The 17,715-nt window shown below is 38.2% G+C and overlaps 1 protein-coding gene across 1 annotated transcript in view; it reads left to right on the forward strand.

Annotated features, from left to right (window-relative positions):
- The first annotated feature begins 16,086 nt into the window (after positions 1–16,086).
- The window catches only part of ITGB3BP (integrin subunit beta 3 binding protein), a 45,327-nt gene continuing 43,698 nt past the window's right edge, over positions 16,087–17,715 (forward strand). The window contains exon 1 of the mRNA XM_087719553.1: positions 16,087–16,295. Within this exon, the coding sequence (XP_087575679.1) occupies positions 16,288–16,295 (8 nt within the window). The 5' untranslated portion in view covers positions 16,087–16,287. The remainder of the gene's footprint in view (positions 16,296–17,715) is intronic.

The following is a 17,715-nucleotide window of genomic DNA, read 5'->3' on the forward strand; positions in this document are numbered from 1 at the left end:
AGCTCCGACCCTGTGGAACGATCTCCCCGCTGAGATCCGTACCCTCACCACCGTCCAGACCTTCCGCGCAGCCCTCAAGATCTGGCTCTCCCAGCAGGCCTGGGGATAGGTTCCTAATTCACCCGCCCGAGTGTTTGATTGTTGAACGAAAGTTGTGTTTTACTATTTTTTTCTTTGTTCACATTTTGTTTTGTTTTTGATGTTGCACTTCCCTCCCTTGTGATTGTAAGCCGCCCTGAGTCCCCTCAGGGAAAAGGGCGGCCTATAAATTTTAATAAATTCAAATTCAAAATTCAAATTGTCTTTTTAAATTCTCTTTGTATTTCGTTTGTTTTATTACCTTCTTGTTTTACCCCCCCCCCCCGGGTTTGTTAGCCGCCCTGAGTCCCTCAGGGAATAGGGCGGCATATAAATGCAATAAACCTTCAAACCTTCAAACCTATCACCTATACTGTACCTGTGCATTTCATTTTTCTTGCCTAAATGTAGAGCCTTACTCTTTTCACCATTGCATTGCATTTTATTAGATAGTGCCCAATGTTCAAGTTTATCAAGATCCTTCTGTATCTTAAGCCTTACTTCTGGAGTGTTGACTATTCCTGCCAACTTGGTGTCATCTGCAAATTTGATGAGTTCCCCATTTATTCTCTCATCCAAATCATTGATGAAGATGTTGGAGAGTACTGGGCCTAAAACAGAGCCTTAGGGTACTCCACTGCATACTTCCCTCCATGTAGATGAAGTTCCATTGAGGATTACACGTTGAGTGCAGTTGGTCAGCCAATTACGAATCCATCTGGTGGTGATGCTGTCTAACCCACTACTACTTTATCTAGTAGTAGGTTATGGTCTACCTTATCAAATGCCTTACTGAAGCCCAAGTAAACTATATCAACGGCATTTCTCTGGTCCACTAATTTTGTCACTTTGTCAAAGAATGCAATAAGATTAGTCTGGCATGATTTGTTTTTGACAAACCCATGTTGGCTTTTGGCTATTATTTTGTTTACTTCTAGGTGTTTGCTAATTCATTGCTTGATTATCTTTTCCAGAATCTTTCCTGGTATTGAGGTCAGGCTAATGGGTCTATAGTTTCCTGGATCTATTTTTTTCCCCTTTTTTGAAGATGGGAACCACATCAGCTCTTTTCCAGTCCTCTGGCAGTTCCCCGGTACTCCAGGATCTCTGAAAGATATAGTTCAGTGGTTCTGATATCTCATCTGCCATTTCTTTCAGAACCCTGGGATGTAATCCGTCCAGTCCTAGTGATTTGAACTTGTGTAGGGTAGACAGGTGCTCGCTTATCATTTTCTTCCCTATTTCAATTTGTGTTCCTAATCTGATTTTTGTGGTGCTGTTTTTGATAGGTTGGACTGTTTTATCCCTTTGTGTAAAAGCAGATGCAAAAAATGAGTAAATAGTTCTGATTTCTCCCTGTTGCTTGTCACCTTCTTGCCACTTTCTCCCAGCAATGGACCAATTGTTTCCTTAACCTTTTTCTTGTTTTTAACATGTTGGAAGAACCTTTTTTTGTTATTTTTTACTTTTGTGGCAAGCTTTTCTTCATTGTGAGCTTTAGCTTTCCTTACTTCATCTTTACAGGCTCGGGCTCTAATAGCCTTTTATGATACACCTTATCTGCACTGTTCCCTCTAAGATGCGCGGCTGCGCGGCCGTGCATATGGCAAGAAAACACCGCGCAGCAGTTTCTAACTGCCGCGCAATGATTTCTGTCACAGGCTCTGGAAGCTGAGGGATGTCAGAAAATCTAGGGTTAGCACGGGCGCGGGGACGGCAGCAGGAGCTTACACAGCACAGCCAGTCTCCTAGGACCTCCTAGACGCTGGCTGCGCCGCTCATTACCATCAGTCGTCCCGTGTTCAGCAAACCAAATGCGGGGAAGTCCTTTGCAGGCGGCTAGAACTGGCCGCCCACAAAGGACCTCCCCAGACTTGTTTTGATGAGCACGGAGCGACTGACAGTAGTTTGTGCCAGCCACGGCCGCTCAAACTAGCATCAGTCGCCCCATGTTCAGCCAAGCAAGCCCGGGGAGGTCCCTTGTGGGCGGCCAATCCTAGCCGCTTGCACCCGGCTCTGCGGCTGAAGTGAACCCCCAAAGCGCCCGCCAGCACCAGAATATCTGCTGCCGCCTCCTCCTCCTCCAACAGCACTGCAGGATTTGCCGCCCGATGCTGCGGCTGAGGTGAAGCCGCCAAAGCTCACGTCAGCACCCCCGCCTGTGGCAGTGGTGCCTCCCCCTCCACGCGGAGCACCTGAGCTGGCCCCCATGTTATCCCTCCCCCTTCCTCCTCTGCCATGCTTTTGAGGAGCCATGAGGCCGCGGAAGCTAGTAGGAAGGCGGCGGAGGGAGCGGGAGCAGGAAAAAAAGGCCTCATGGCTTCTCAAAAGCACGGCGGAGGTGGAGGCAGCAGCAGGGGTAACGCAGTGCCCATCTGAGGTGTTCCGAGCAGAGGGGGAGGCACCGCCACCGCTGCCATGGGCGGGGGCACCAGCGGGAGCTTTGGTGGCTTCACCTCAGCTGCAGCACTGGGCAGCAAATGTGGTGGTGCTGTTGGAGGAGGAGGAGGCGGGGCAGCAGTTATTCTAGTGGCGGCGGGGGCTCGTTTGCATCTTCAATGGCAGCCCTGCCCCTGTGAAAAAAAAGATGGAGCAGATCCACGCAGATGACATCGCCGCAACATGACTGGAGGAGGAATTCTGGGAGTTGAAGTCCACAACTCTTAAAGCTATCAGGTTTGAAGACCCCTGGGTTTTTTTTCCTAAAAGGTTAGGGGTGCAAGGGTCTTGCAACTTGACAGCTTTAAGACTTGCATGCTTCAATGCCAGAGTTTCTGAGCCAACATGACTGGAGGAGGAATTCTGGGAGTTGAAGTCCACAAGTCTTAAAGCTGTCAGGTTTGAAGACCCCTGGGTTTTTTTTTCTAAAGGGTTAGGGGTGCAAGGATCTTGTAACAACAGCTTTAAGACTTGCGTGCTTCAAATGCCAGACTTGCTGAGCCAACATTTTGGTTGCTAAGCAGGAGCATTGTTAAGTGATACTGATATTATATATCACTTTTAATTAAGCGGGTACCTTGAATAAACATAACTTTGAGTTTCAAATAATACTGATTTCATTGTTGTCTTAGGTGACATCTGTGAAAAAAATTCAGGTGCTCAGGCATGAAAATGTGCCGCTCAAACACTATACTTTTCTGCTCACACTGAAAAAAAATTAGAGGGAACATTGCTTATCTGTAACAATAGTCAGAGAATTTGTAAAAAGTACCACACTTCCAATATTCACTTAAGGCTCTGGCTAGTAAATCAACTACTGAAATACTTTGAGATCAGTAGATAAACACAAAATGTAAATGTTCTCATGACATATTTTTAAAAATTGTTTCTGTATTTCAAGATAATGTTGAATATTTATATAGTGGTGGAAACAACCAACCAGGACATTATAAACAGTTTGAATTTCATTCTTTAGAATCTTGATGTAATGTTGCTCTTTTGTAGTCGGTTCCACCACAAAACCGCGGTCGACTAAAACGGGCTCGACAAAACCGCGTACCTGACGTCATCACAGCGTGACGAAAAAAGCACGCTGTGAGCGGTAAAGCTAAAATTAACGCGTAAACCTAAACCTAACCCCCCGAAACCTAATCCTAAACCTAACCCTAAACCTAACCCTTAACCTAACCCTAAACCTAACCCTTAACCTAACCCTTAACCTAACGCTAACCCTTAACCTAACCCTAACCCTAACCCTTAACCTAACCCTAAACCTAACCCTAACCCTTAACCTAACCCTAACCCTAATCCTAACCCTAACCCTTAACCTAACCCTAACCCTAACCCTTACCTTAACGTGAATCGGCTTGCTTTAAAAGTGCTTTTTAAAGCGCCCTTTTTTCTCTGCGGTCGTATTTGTCGCGCTGCTGATGACGTCAGGTACGGGCGCGCTTTAGTGGACCGCGGTTTTGTCGTGCCACGTTGTAGTCTATTTAATTTGTTATAATCCTTCTGAAATAGTTCATTAATTTCAGTTTCTTTTCTGCATTGTACAGTTTCTTATCAACATTAATGAATTCATCTATATGACATTCATGTGCCAGAGAATCTGTTCTCTGGATGCTTTTTCTAATTCCTTATCTTATATTAATGGTGAAATAAAAGTGTTAAAATTAATTATATCTGCAGATTACTTGTATATCGTTTCATTAAAGAATCAGAAGGCAAACATAATTTTACAGCTTTATAATTGAACTATAATAAAGTCATTTTGACAGCATATGGAGCTCTGTTAGCTTCCATTTAAGTGTATACTTTATTGTAGAAACTCTGGTAATTCCAAAACAAAATAGATTGACATGATTTGGGGGGGGGGGTTTGGACCAAGACCGTGACCCGTCAAAACCGTGGAGGACAAAATCGCGCTCGATGAAAGCGCGCATTTGACGTCATCACAGCGCGATGAAAAAAATTAAAAATTGAAATAAAATTAAAATTAAAGCAAGCCGATTCACATAAAGGTAAGGGTTAGGTTTAGGGTTAGGGTTAGGGTTAGGGTTAGGGTTAGGTTTGGGGGGGTTAAGGTAAGGTTTTCGCTCTATTTTTACATTTTTCAATCACAGCGCAATGTTTTCGTCGCGCTGTGATGACGTCAAATGCGTGCTTTCGTCGAGCGCGATTTTGTCCTCCGCGGTTTTGTGGTGGAACCGACCAAGACATTTACAGTTTTGCATGTGTGTCATTTGAATGTTTTAATGAAATATCTTACAATATATAAAAATGTATGCAGTCTTTTTTAACAAAGTTCCTACTTTTTCTAAAGACCTGACAAGGAATCTTTCCAGTCAAAAGAGTCCTCCCTAAAATTAATGATTTGGAACTATTTATTTAACAAAAATAACAAAAGATAAAGCTGCTTCCAAGTTGATTTAAACTGTTGGTGGCTACATCCATGCATTTTAGCAGCATAATAGTGGACACAAGCAACAAGAAATTGCAATGGAATAGATTTCCTGCTATTGGGCATACTTTTTTCCTTTACAGTTTGAAAGGATATGGTATGCCATTGAGACATTACTGTAGACATCACATGGGAAAAGCCTTTCAAAATGATGCTGAAAGAAGAATGGGAAATATATCAGTCATTGGTGATAATCTCAGGAGCCTAAGTCATCTAGTGCCTTCAACATAAACCCAGATTCCAAAAAATACTTCTTTGAAATGGGCAAGGTTTGCTAGTTGGAGAATAACATGTTTTTTCCATCAACAAAATTATACATCTGGAAATTGGAAAGGAAAGACTTTCTTAAAGAAAACAAATTTATATCTTCTGAAAAAGAGAGAGAGAATAACTACATATTTATTGTGCAATAAAATGACCACCTGGAATACCTCTCATTACTGATGTGAGATTTACTGAAGCTGCAATAGCAAAGGTGACTGAGGGGATAGAGCAATAGAAGGACAACTTTTATTTATTTTGTTATTCCCTAACATAAGCCTTTATTAAAAACATTTGACAGTAGGCACAAGCAAAATAAAACACAAATGTGGATGTTATTTATTTCCTAGGTATGAGGGTGTTTGTTGGGGCACTTTATAAGTATAAGCCCTCTTGTTTCTTGTGTGGTTAGACTCCAGAGTTAAGACAAAAATAAAAATAACATCCCAATTCAGTAGGTAAAGTCCTTTATTTGATTATTGATTTTGAATCCTTTACCCCACATAAATTCCTGTCTTGAAGTTTTCTCTAAATTGAGAAACCTATTGTACACATTCTTATGTAAAGGACAGTACATGTTTTTTTGGGTTGAGAATATACATAGGTGACATATGATTTTTTTAATCAAACTCCTAACTGTTCTGTCTTGTAGAAAAGTAAGATATTCTTAGACTGAGCGGTGATTTTGCTAGTATGGGGTATTTGTATTTGTTGGTGCTTGCTTTTTATTTTTTATGATCCAATATGTAAGGAGTTCCTTGGAGAACTTTGTATGTTTATACGGGTTGTCTAGCCTATAGAAATGGGCAGCATTCAAGCTATATAAATAAATGAATTCTATCTCCTTACATATCATCTGAGAGTCTACTGATTACATAGAAATACAGCCTAAGTTGAACAAACCAAACAAACAACCAAATTTGTTATAGATATCAGCCTGATAGTTTATCTGCAAGAGATTGGAAAGCTAGTTCTCATTATTTCTTTATTAGGCTGTTGAAATAGAACCTGTTATCAGTGGTTCAAAACTCTATATTTTCACACACACTATATCATCTTTGAACATACTGGAATTACAGGCTAAATTGTGTAGGGGTTCAAATACCTAAACACAAAGAAAAAATATCCTCAGAGAGGATGCTTTAAAATTTTAATATAGAACAAATGTCACTACCTAGCAATGTTCAAGATATAAAGGACTTCAGAGTTCAATAACAAATAGAGAGTTGTTATTTGAAACAAAAATGTAACTCCAGAGAACAATCAGTTCAGTCTTCTAGCAGCAGTTACATTACGTGGTCATAACCATTCTCTCTCCCTTACACAGTGGTCTCAAGGTGCACATTTTTAATGCATTTTAACAGTTTCCAACTAATGTTTTTTTATTTCTCTAGCTATTATTTTCTGTTGAAAGAAAACTAGTAAAGGTTGAATCAGGAAAGGGAAAACAAATGGGAAAAGATCAATATTAACACTCTACAAATATTGACTTAGCAAAGTGACTTGGTTGCTTTTCTCCCACCGGAATGGGTATTGAATGGATGACTTATTTAAAAGAAATTACCTGTAAAACTTATTAGCGTAGATAACACTCAATATTTTCAAGCAACAGTGTATATTTACCAATTAATGTCTTCTGATCTAAGCAGGTTTGAAGATATTTCTTTCCAATTACCTTTCCTATAGATGATTGTGATATATAATCTATATAATCAGGCTACTTAAGCATTTAAGACCCTAATAAGTTATTCAATTTTGAATTTCTCAATGCAATTTTATTCATGAATGCTTTGCTTTATGGAAAGGCTTAGGTTGTTTTACCAAACTTTCACACCCGCAGAGCCTGTATCTGGTGAGGAAAGCATGAAGAACAATAAAACACTTACCTCTATTCAGTAAGCTTCAGTAAGCTTTGAAGTTTTGTTGCTCGTGGTATCAATACTAACAGAGCAATTACATGTGATTTGCACTGACTTCACTGATAACTGGTAACAAATTTCTATATCTGCCAAGCAACATTGTACTCAAACATTACAGGATCCATGTGGTTTGAATGAATAAACATTAGAATCCATATTTTGAAATCAGCATCATTATGATACTAAGGAGAGATCTAGTTTAGTGACCATAATTGGGAGTGGCATTCTGGCTGCTAAGTGCTACAGTTACTAAATGGAAAATCACATGACTGATGGTCTTATGACCTTACTTCAGAGGTGGGTTCCTACCAGTTCGCACCTATTCGGTAGAACTGGTTCATCAAATCTACCAAACTGATTAGAAGAGGTTCCACAAGTGGACCCGGAAAGCAGGCCACACCTACAGAAGAGGTTCCAACTTTTTTGAAACCCACCACTGGTCCTTGGATAGGATTATTCTACACTATCATGCTCCTATTTATAAAACTCAGTGCCTCTGTGAAAGGTAAGGATGACTACTGCGTTTGTGGTGCAATCAGAACATTGCGTGTGTTGAAGTTGTTTTAACGCAAACCAAAGATGCCTTTTAAAAAACAAGTTTACATCCTATTCTTATGCATCCCAGTGCTGTGTGTGGGGTAATTTAAGGTGGTTCTGACAAGTGTCGTCGGCATCTTCATATCCGGTCACATGGGTGGCAAGCCACTCCCACAAAGGAGGCCATACCCACAGAGTAGGTTCGAACAATTTTTGAAACCCACCACTGCCTTACTTCCACTTCAGTTGTTAACTGAAGCAGCAAAGAATCACATGACTGCAAATTATTATTTTACTTCCTCCTTCTCTAATAACTGCTTGTCACAAAGCATGGGATGATGATCACTTAGGATGCTACAATGAAGAATGATTTTTTTTTCTTTCATGTTTCTAACTTTGAATGGTTGCTGCATGAGGTAGGTGTTAAGTGAAGACTATCTGTATGTCTTCTCATTATGAAGGAAAATTCACTAGGTTATGTTTTTCTCTCAATTATCAAACTAAAGTCTGAATAGAATATTCTCTGAAGTAAAAAAAGTGGTTATCAGTAAATGAATAAGATGAACTAACTTGTTAAATGACCGGGTATAATGAAATTTCCTAAGCTCATATCATTTATCCTATATTTATTGCTTGAATTTAGATATAAAAGCAAAGCACTGCTAGTATGTTTCCACAATCTTATTTGCTATTTTCTAAGCTGCAATTGTATTAAGTTATACTATTTAAGCAAAAAAGAAACACTTATTTATGGAACTTTTATACTATTTCTTTTGCAATTGAGGGAAGAACACAAATTAAAACACAAATCACAGCCATTGATGATACTTCAGTAGTTCTGAGTCCACCTAATTTCAGAGGGAAATCAAATATTTAATTAAGCTTATTGCACTACAGTCAATGGCACAGTTAAATATTTCCTGCTGGCTGCATCACAACCAATATTTGAAGTAAAATCTACTCATTCTCTCTGTTAAATCAATGGAATGATAAACAGATGGTTGATATACCATATTTTATGTTCAGTTGTTTCTTCAATTTTTGAAACAAAGTGATATATGAGTCAATGCATAATATACAAAGAAAAGAACTAGAATGACAGATTCTAGTCTCTAGCAATAATGACAAATTATAATTTCTGGTATTAATGAAGCTAAAGTTATGAATGGAATAATGGTGCCAAACTGACTCTGTCCACTGTAAAATATAGTGTAATAATATATAATATTTATTATTGTAACAGGCCTTTGAGATGGATTTTGCCTGGCTTGCTGAAGGACTGTACAATAGAGCAAAATATTCACATTTCTTGAAATGGATAGATTTGGTTTTTTTCAAAGCAATCCAAATGTGTAGTGATTCAAATTTCACTTTCTTGAATATAGTATTATTTAAATCTATTGTAAACTATTTAAAATTCATTAGCACAATAAAGTAAGGAGTCCAGTGGATTTAATTCTGCTAGTTGTTGGCAACTATAGTGGGTGGTGCGCACCTCCATTTCATTAGTGCAATACCAGAAACGAAATAAAAACTAGTACTAAGTGCTTGGCCTTATTTTCGGGGGGGTCTTATTATTTTTGAGGTGCAGGCGGCAGAGAATGTGGTCACCTCATGGCTGCTGCTGTGCTGCAATATTTTCAGGGAGGGCTTATTTTCAGGGGAAGGCTTATTTTAGCGCATGTGCTCAAAAGTCCAATTGGGCTTATTATCCGGAGAGGTCTTCTTTTCAGGGAAACAGGGTATTTTTGCAATCATTGTTGAATTAACAGGTTTTGGTGTAAAAATTATGTTGACTTTATTTTTCCAATTGCCACATTGCCTTGAGGGTCATACTTTGTTTTGTTTTTTTTAATTACAGCTATAGTTCTGCTTTATTGGCTTCAACTCACACCTTATATGCAGGTATAACATGTGACACACCTGTTCATTGCTGATGAAATCTATGATAAAATAGATTTGTATGGAGGCTTTAGATATCTGATTCCTAGCAGTTTTAGCAATACACAGCAACACAGTATATTTGGGGCATACAAAGAAAAATCTGCATCTGCAATAATTTACAGCACTTATTTACATTTTTAAATCATATTTAGAAATATTGATCACAATCCATATATTTCCTTTAGGCACTGTATTGCTTAATGGCACTTTTACCTCTTTCTTTTTTAACAGCAGCCTCCAATGCTAAATGATTAACTGCAATCTGAATTCTGCTAAGTTTCCAGTATAGTTTGTGAGAAGACTTCAGGTATGGGGGGGGGGGAATCCTCCAAAGGCCTGGCAGCATTTATATCTACTTTCCACTGTTCATATTTTGCGATTAACCATTACATGGTATTTTTTCTATATGGCTATTTTAGTTACCCGAAGAGGTTGCTTAGCCTCCTTCTTTGACACAATGTTCATTAAAAAAAAACCTGGGGAAATCCCAATTCTCTACAGAGATACTGTAAAATTCTGTTACCTGATATTATTTGTACTTCCTGGGAACTATACTTGCTATGAAATGCTAACTTGCCTCCAAAGACTTTTAAAACAAGGTCTTTTACATTACAAAATGTACTTGTAAAGAACAGTTGGATGCTGGTAAGTGCCTTGAGACATTTCCACCTAGTTCATAACCTTCTATTTCAGCAAGTAGTTACAATTCATTTATGTACCTCAATTTGAAGAATATTGAAAGTTTGGTGCAGTGGATAAGGCATCAGTCTAGAAATCAGGGCACTGAGTTAAAGTCCTGCCTTAGGCATCTAGACAGTTGAGTGACCTTGGGATAGTCAATCCTAGGAAGGAAATTATGGCAAACCACTTCTGAAAAACCTTGCCAAGAAAACTGCAGAGATTTGCCCAGGTAGTCTCAGAGAAATGGACATGATTGAAAAGGGGAAGATGAAACATACTAATTATATATGTTATAAATATTACAAATTATAAAGCAGAATTTATCTTATTTATCAATCATCATGCAGTCTGTCTTATTCTAACAATTTGACTTATCAGTAGTTTGATATAAACTAACAGATGTTCTTCAGACATCTCTAATTATATAAAAGGATTGAACTCAATACTGTCTGTACTGAATAGATCTTCAAATGGGCATTGGCAAATATTTGACATGTACTCAAGTGTCATGTGGACAAAGATGAAAGAAACATCAGGGAAAAGTTCACACATTCATCTTTAAAATGCAGATTACCAAAAGGTAATGCTGATATTTGACCACTACTAACTGTAAAAAGCCACAAATACCGACCAAATAAGAAGACTACAAAAGAATTTTTGACAAAACCATTTTTTTGTATATTGGATAAATATATAAAAAAAATTAAAAGCATGTATTTCTTGTTTGCTCTGTATCAATTTCTTGCAAACTCAACATGTTCTTGTAAATGAGGGGTAGACAACCCATGAAACGCATGACTCCAGAAAACTGTAGGAATACCATATGCCAATTTGATTAGTGATTTGCAATGATTTGAGATTGCACCAAATGACTAATTTGGGGTAATTATTTTCCCCCAGTTTTTAAATGAAATAATCTGGTATATTAATCGTATAGTGGTCTTAATGCATCTATTTTGAGCCAAATTCTATGGTCCCCTCCATGGGGCATATCTAGCACTTGGTTGGATGTGGAAGCAGAAAGTAAACATCATATGAAAAAGGGTTCTCTTCCTCCTTTGACCTCATTTGTTTATCATAATTAATCCTTCCAGATGTGCTCCTGATACCTCACCCTTAAGATCCAACAACAATGTATAATAACAATGGAGGGCAGATAAGACAGGCAGTCAGCAGGCTGATGATCCAAAATAATGCTAAAATGGTTTCAAAGTATGAATCTATGTTTCCCAGATATAAGATGAAATAGTGAATTAAACACTCACATTCTATACATCAATGATATTTTAACACACAGGCGTCAAACTTGCCTCATCACATTGCTGTCACATGACATTCCATGATGTTTTCTCCATTTGCGGAACTGGGGTAGGCATGGCCTGTGTGTGACACATCTGGCTGCCAGTTTGACACCCCTGTTAAACACTTCCTTAATATTTAAATTAAAAAACACCCAAATAAAGCTGTTGTTTTGATTCAGTTTTCCAAGTTACTTTTAGAGACAGCTAAATATGTTTCTCTGCAATCTTTATAAAACATTGTCTCTTCATAACGCTGATTTTTTTTTAACTTCAGAATTTTTAGAAAATGGCATTTGCTTACAGAATGGCAATGTAGTGCTCTTCTGACTAAGTCACCAGACATCCTGTGAATAATGCAAACATATTTAGAGCCTATTTTTTTTAATTTGGAAGCTTCACTACACATCACCATCTGTCCATCCCCTCTGGTTATGGAAAATACATTAAAAATAGCCATTGTACTTCCATTTCTGTAAAAAAGAAACCTTCACAAACTTCCACTTTTATTTATATTTCCATACAAAAGTGTAACATTAGTACACTGCTATTAAACCACAGTGGTTCTGGAACAGTTCACAATAATAATATCAAACTTGTAGGTCAATCATTCTGTCAAAACCCAGATTTTGGGTGCAATTCCAAAATGCATTTCATTAAAATCATAGCATCATGATAACATGCAAAAATGAAAATCCATGAAATTGGCACAAGATAATGTTCTACAGTGAATTGTTAGGTCTCCCAAGACAGAAACCTGAAGGTACCAAACTTCCTGTCTCTTGGGGACTGAACACACACACTTACTTTGGAGTAATACACAGATTATTCCTGCTGCAACCTGTTTTCCAGATATGCAGGTAGTCCTTGACTTTTGACCACAGTTGGCATCGGAACTTCCATCACTATACAAGGTGGCTGTTCATCACTAAACAAGGGTTTGGAACTTCCACTACTAAACATGTGAATTGTGCCTGATTATATGACTTTTTTGCCATGGTCATTAAGCAAATTGTTGCAATTGTTAAGTGAATCTTGCTTGCCCCAATGACTTTGCTTGTCAGAAGCCAGTTGGAAGATTGCAAATGGTGATCATGTGATCCTGGGATGCTGCAAATACATGCCAGTTGCCAAGCAACCAAAATTTTATTACATGATCACCAAGACACTGCAATGGTCGTAAATCTGAGGACCAGTCATGAGTCATGTTTTTCAGCACCATCATAATTTTGAATGGTTGCTAAATGAATGATCATATGTCAAGGACTATCTATACTTCGCTAATATGATTTTCCTAATCTGAATGTATGAAAGGTAGAGCTCACATATTGCACTGCCTTTCTGACGACTAAACAACCAGAAAGCAAAAAATAAATACATTTCAATTGTGCCAACTGCTGGCCATGTAGCACAGATTCCTGGAGATTAGAAGATTCAACCCTTCTTCTCTACTACAATGTTCCATCGGCAAAATAGAAACAGAATGCTGTCTAAAGTAAAGCTACTACTGACAACTGCTAGATTTTATTTTCCCACTGTCTAGATTTATACATTATGCTATGTCATGACTTCTTCTGACCATGGGTTGAATAAGTCTCAGTTTTTGGATCTGCATAATCTAAATTATAAACCATAACTAACAAGCTACCATGGTAAGCTTTACATGCTAAGACCAAAACAAATATTTTATAATTCTTTGCAATTTAATTTCACATATTTAATTAATAATACAAACTCCACTAAACAGGGGTTTGAGGACCCCTGATGTACTTTATTGAATTGCTAAGCATGCATCAATAAAAATATGTTTTGTTAAAATTATTGTAAAAGTTCAGCCAATTATTGCCAGAATTTGATTACCTTTGATGCAGTTAGTTGTGCTTTCTTTTTTCCAGAAAAGAGTCAAGTGAATGTAAATTCAGTAGGTCTATGGAAAACACACATCATCCACTACAAGTGACAACCCGTACAGCATTTCTTTTTAAACAATTATAATTAAGCAAGTCTTTTTCTCATGTATAACTAGTAAATGTCGGTTGTCATTTTCTTTTTTTACCAAAAGTGATTTAAGCTTTTAGAAGATCATCAGAAAGTGCATTCAACTGTAGCATACTATACTGTTGGTAGAACAGCCTGTAAAATCATTTTACCCAGGGCTGACTTCTGAAAAATATATTTTGGTATAATAAATTGAATACATCAAGTTCAGTAAGAACACAACAATAGGTTGGGACCCCTTCAGGACTCATTGGAGCCTTACTTGAGAGGCCTAAATCACTTGCAACTTTTTGAATTATCTATGCCTTTTACACTTGGGAAAGAAAGATAATAATCGCTTATCAGGATAAAGTGCCCTATTTATAACAACTATTCGCTTTACTTGACAGTTTCATACTGTAGTGGCACAAGGAGGACCCCAGGGACACAGTCCAGTTACTGCAAACATGTGCCACTATAATAATTAAGGACCAGTGTTAGCACACACAAAGGAGTTCTAGCCAATGAGTAAACAAAAGAATGTTAATTTTATAGTCATCCATTCCATTAAGTATGAACATGTGTCTCTGGTCATGAACTCTGACATTATTTAGCCATTTCTCATTTGGGCAGTTATGCACTATGCAGATTATTTAAGTGGAAGAAAGCTTTTTCACTATCTTTATTCAAATTAAAGCTGCATTGAAAGTTCAATAAAAAAATATTGCTAGAGATAATTTTGGCAAGGCTTATATGGTGTGAAGCCAGATGTGGAATTTTCAAAGTCTAATTCCTATTATTTATCCAGAACAATTATCTCATATTTACACTTAAAACTATTTTCCCTTCATAATGCTTTTCTGAGTCATTTATTTATCTATCAGCAAGACTAGAACACAACCATGCATATCTAATAATTCATATTGAATATTCTGCATGTAGTCCTCCCAATATGTTATTGATGTCAACTTGATGTCAGGTCTGCAATTATATTCCTTTTAGAATTTTGGCCTGCCACACTTTCTCTTATTTCATTATGCTGTTTCATTAGTATAGTCGATGGGAGGGGGGAATAGAAGGAGTAGGATTGTTGAATGTATTGTTTTTCATTCTTTACTAGAAGCCAAGGTCATCCTTTATCTCCGCACTTTCACACCTGACCGGAAGCAGCTGGGTGGAGACACCAGCGTGGAAGAAGAAGATTGGACCATGTGATGGATTGTGGGTGTGGGGACAAGATCATGAACTTTTAACTGGGTGGAATTCTGATGTCATTTCCAGTATTGGGATTCCATAACACAGATGTGCCTAAGATGTCTGTCTTATTAAATTGGAACAAAAAGTATAGTTTTGCCTTGGACTCTGATTTAATTCTGCATGATACTTGGAATGCTGACACTTGATATACTAGGGTAGTAAATCTGATTTGTACAAAAGGAAACTCTGTTAGTTCCTACACTTGTTCACTCTGCACAATTGAGGAGTTACTCAACTAATATGTCTTCTCTCAGATATTGCCCATAATATGGCCACAACTGAATGAAAATGGCAAACAATGTAATGAAGATCTGTGCTTATAAGTATATTGATTGGGAGCTGTCCAGAATTGGCAACAAGATGGGCAGCTATATAAATGTTTTAAATAAACCTCAATAAATAAATTGCACCTGACAAAATATTACTAAAAAGTGATGACAATTGGCCACAGTGACATTCTTCAAAACCTAAACCAGATCCCATTGGGGAAACAGCTAATTCCTAGGATATCATATAGATACTGACTCTCTATGCAATTAAAAAAAAACACCTTAATCTTTGTTAGAAAACAGTTCCAAACTCCCCCCCGCTTTTTTTTCCAAAATTAGTATTTACACTTGGAACTGGCAGAGTAAGTCAAAACGTTTCATGGCATGTACAGAGAGCTTCTTCTTTCCAGAATGCAAGCATGACTATCCTTAGGATGTCTGAGATAACATTCATTTATTTATTTACAGTGTTATTTACTTTACAGTATTTTCCCACACTTGGAAATAAATATAGATAATTTTCCTTTCAGTTATTCATGTTATTTAAACCTTTGTTGGTGCGCCCACATGTGTATAAGAAGAGTAATGCAATAAAGTGCTCAACTGAGAACTGAATAGTTGCAGAGTGCATTGGTTTTCTGGGAACTTTTTTTAAATAAAAAAATAGAGAATGAAAGAAGAAAGAGTATTAAAATAGCAGACAGCGGACTTAATTTCATCTGTGAAACACCAAACGTCCTAAGACACTGCAATTCTTTTTAGGAAAACTTGTAGCAGAATTCATCTTAACCACTGAAGGAAAAATATCAGCCCAACTCTGGTTATTTTCATTGTGACTTTGCTTGACCGTTCATAAAATAAAATCCAGAATTTTAAGGCTGCCTCTTTTCTGTTTCTTGCCACAGCTCGCCTGCAAATAACTACGGGAAATTTTCTATTGGTGAGAATCTGATGGTACTCGAAAAGAACAAGAGGAAAGGAAAAGGAAAAGACAACGATAACAGCGAGCGGAATAAAAAGCCTCGGCCGCTCATACTAAGCCAAGCAAAGAGGAACGGCGTTTTCAGACTGATGTTCCCGCCCGGCCGCTTTTGAGCGGTGCACCGTTTGGACTTGGGGCGGGAGTCTCAGTTTCGCTGCCGAGGAAAGGCTTGGAAGTGGTCCCGATGCCGCGGTAAGACGGAAATTGAAGCGAGGGGGCAGCGGAGGGACACCGTTGCACAGGCGCACTGGCTGGCAGCGCAGGGCCGAGGTTGGGTTTGCTGGTCGCATTTCAATTCAGCAAGTCTTGCGCAGTAGGAACGCAGCCGAAGACCAACGGGTTCTGATGGTGCCACGGAGTGCCCGTTAAGAATGTCTGTTAAGCCGGAGGACGGACAGAGACCTATTGCATTAATAACTGTCTTTCACTATACTGACAGGAGTGTATTTAGGTGCTGTTGTTTAGGTGTTGAGACTCGTCTAGAAAGAGTGCAGAGAAGAGCAACAAAGATGATTAGGGGACTGGAGGCTAAAACATATGAAGAACGGTTGCAGGAGCTGGGTAGGTCTAGTTTAATAGAAAGAAGGACTAGAGGAGACATGATAACAGTGTTCCAATGTTTGGTTGCCCCAAACTAGAGGGAGTCAACCTATTCTCCAGAGCACCCAAGGACTGGACTAGAAGCAATGGGTGGAAACTAATCAAGGAGAGAAGAAACTAAGAACTAAGGAGAGATTTGCCTGACAGAACAATCAGTGGAACAACTTGCCTCCAGAAGCTGCGAATGCTCCAACACTGGAAGTTTTTAAGAAGATATGTCTGAAATGGTATAGGGTTTCCTGCCTAAGCAGGGGGTTGAACTTGAAGACCCCCAAGGTCCCTTCCAACTCTGTTATTCTATTCTAGGCAAGGTACTAATTTTTGCATGTTTGCCAAGTTAGTTTTTCACTCTTGGCAGCGCCTGGCAGTGTCTGCAGTTTTCTTGACAAGGCTTTTCTGGAAGTGGTTTGCCATTGCCTGTTACTTAGGTCTAAAGAGTGACTGATCCAAGATCAGTTTATTGGCTCTGTGCCTAGAATTCATGGTCTTCTGGTTTATAGCCTGACACCTTAACATTTACACTAAACTGCCACTTAGAGTGTTATTAAAGCAGGAATATATAGAAATAACTATGGGAGTTGTGCTTTGGAGTGTGTACAGCCTATGAGTTTTCTCTGCCCCATGGTAATAAATATTTCTAACAGTGAACAGCCAGTCTGGTGTAGATTGTGAAAAACTTCCATGAACATATGGGGTAGAATATTCAGGTGAAAAGTTATTTCCACCTGTTTGTTAGACAGCCAAACATGCTTTAGCTTGATAAATTAGGAAAAAGTCCTGCTGAGTTTTATAATGTTTAGGTTGCGGATTTTTTTTTGTTTACTTGAAAAGGTAAAAAATTCAGCACATATATCTCATTTTGTTTCTTTTTCACCTCTATTCATTTGTTAGTACTTTAGCATTGATGAGAATTCCCATTTAAATGCTTGTCCTAAACATTTACTTTTGAGATTTTATATTGTTTCAGAAAAATTTATATATTTAGCATAATAAAAGGATAGAAGAGGTTACT

The sequence above is a fragment of the Thamnophis sirtalis genome, unplaced genomic scaffold, assembly GCF_051295495.1.
Source record: "Thamnophis sirtalis isolate CommonGarterSnake01/CBP01778 unplaced genomic scaffold, rThaSir2_p1.2 scaffold_7, whole genome shotgun sequence".
Lineage (NCBI taxonomy): Eukaryota > Metazoa > Chordata > Lepidosauria > Squamata > Natricidae > Thamnophis > Thamnophis sirtalis.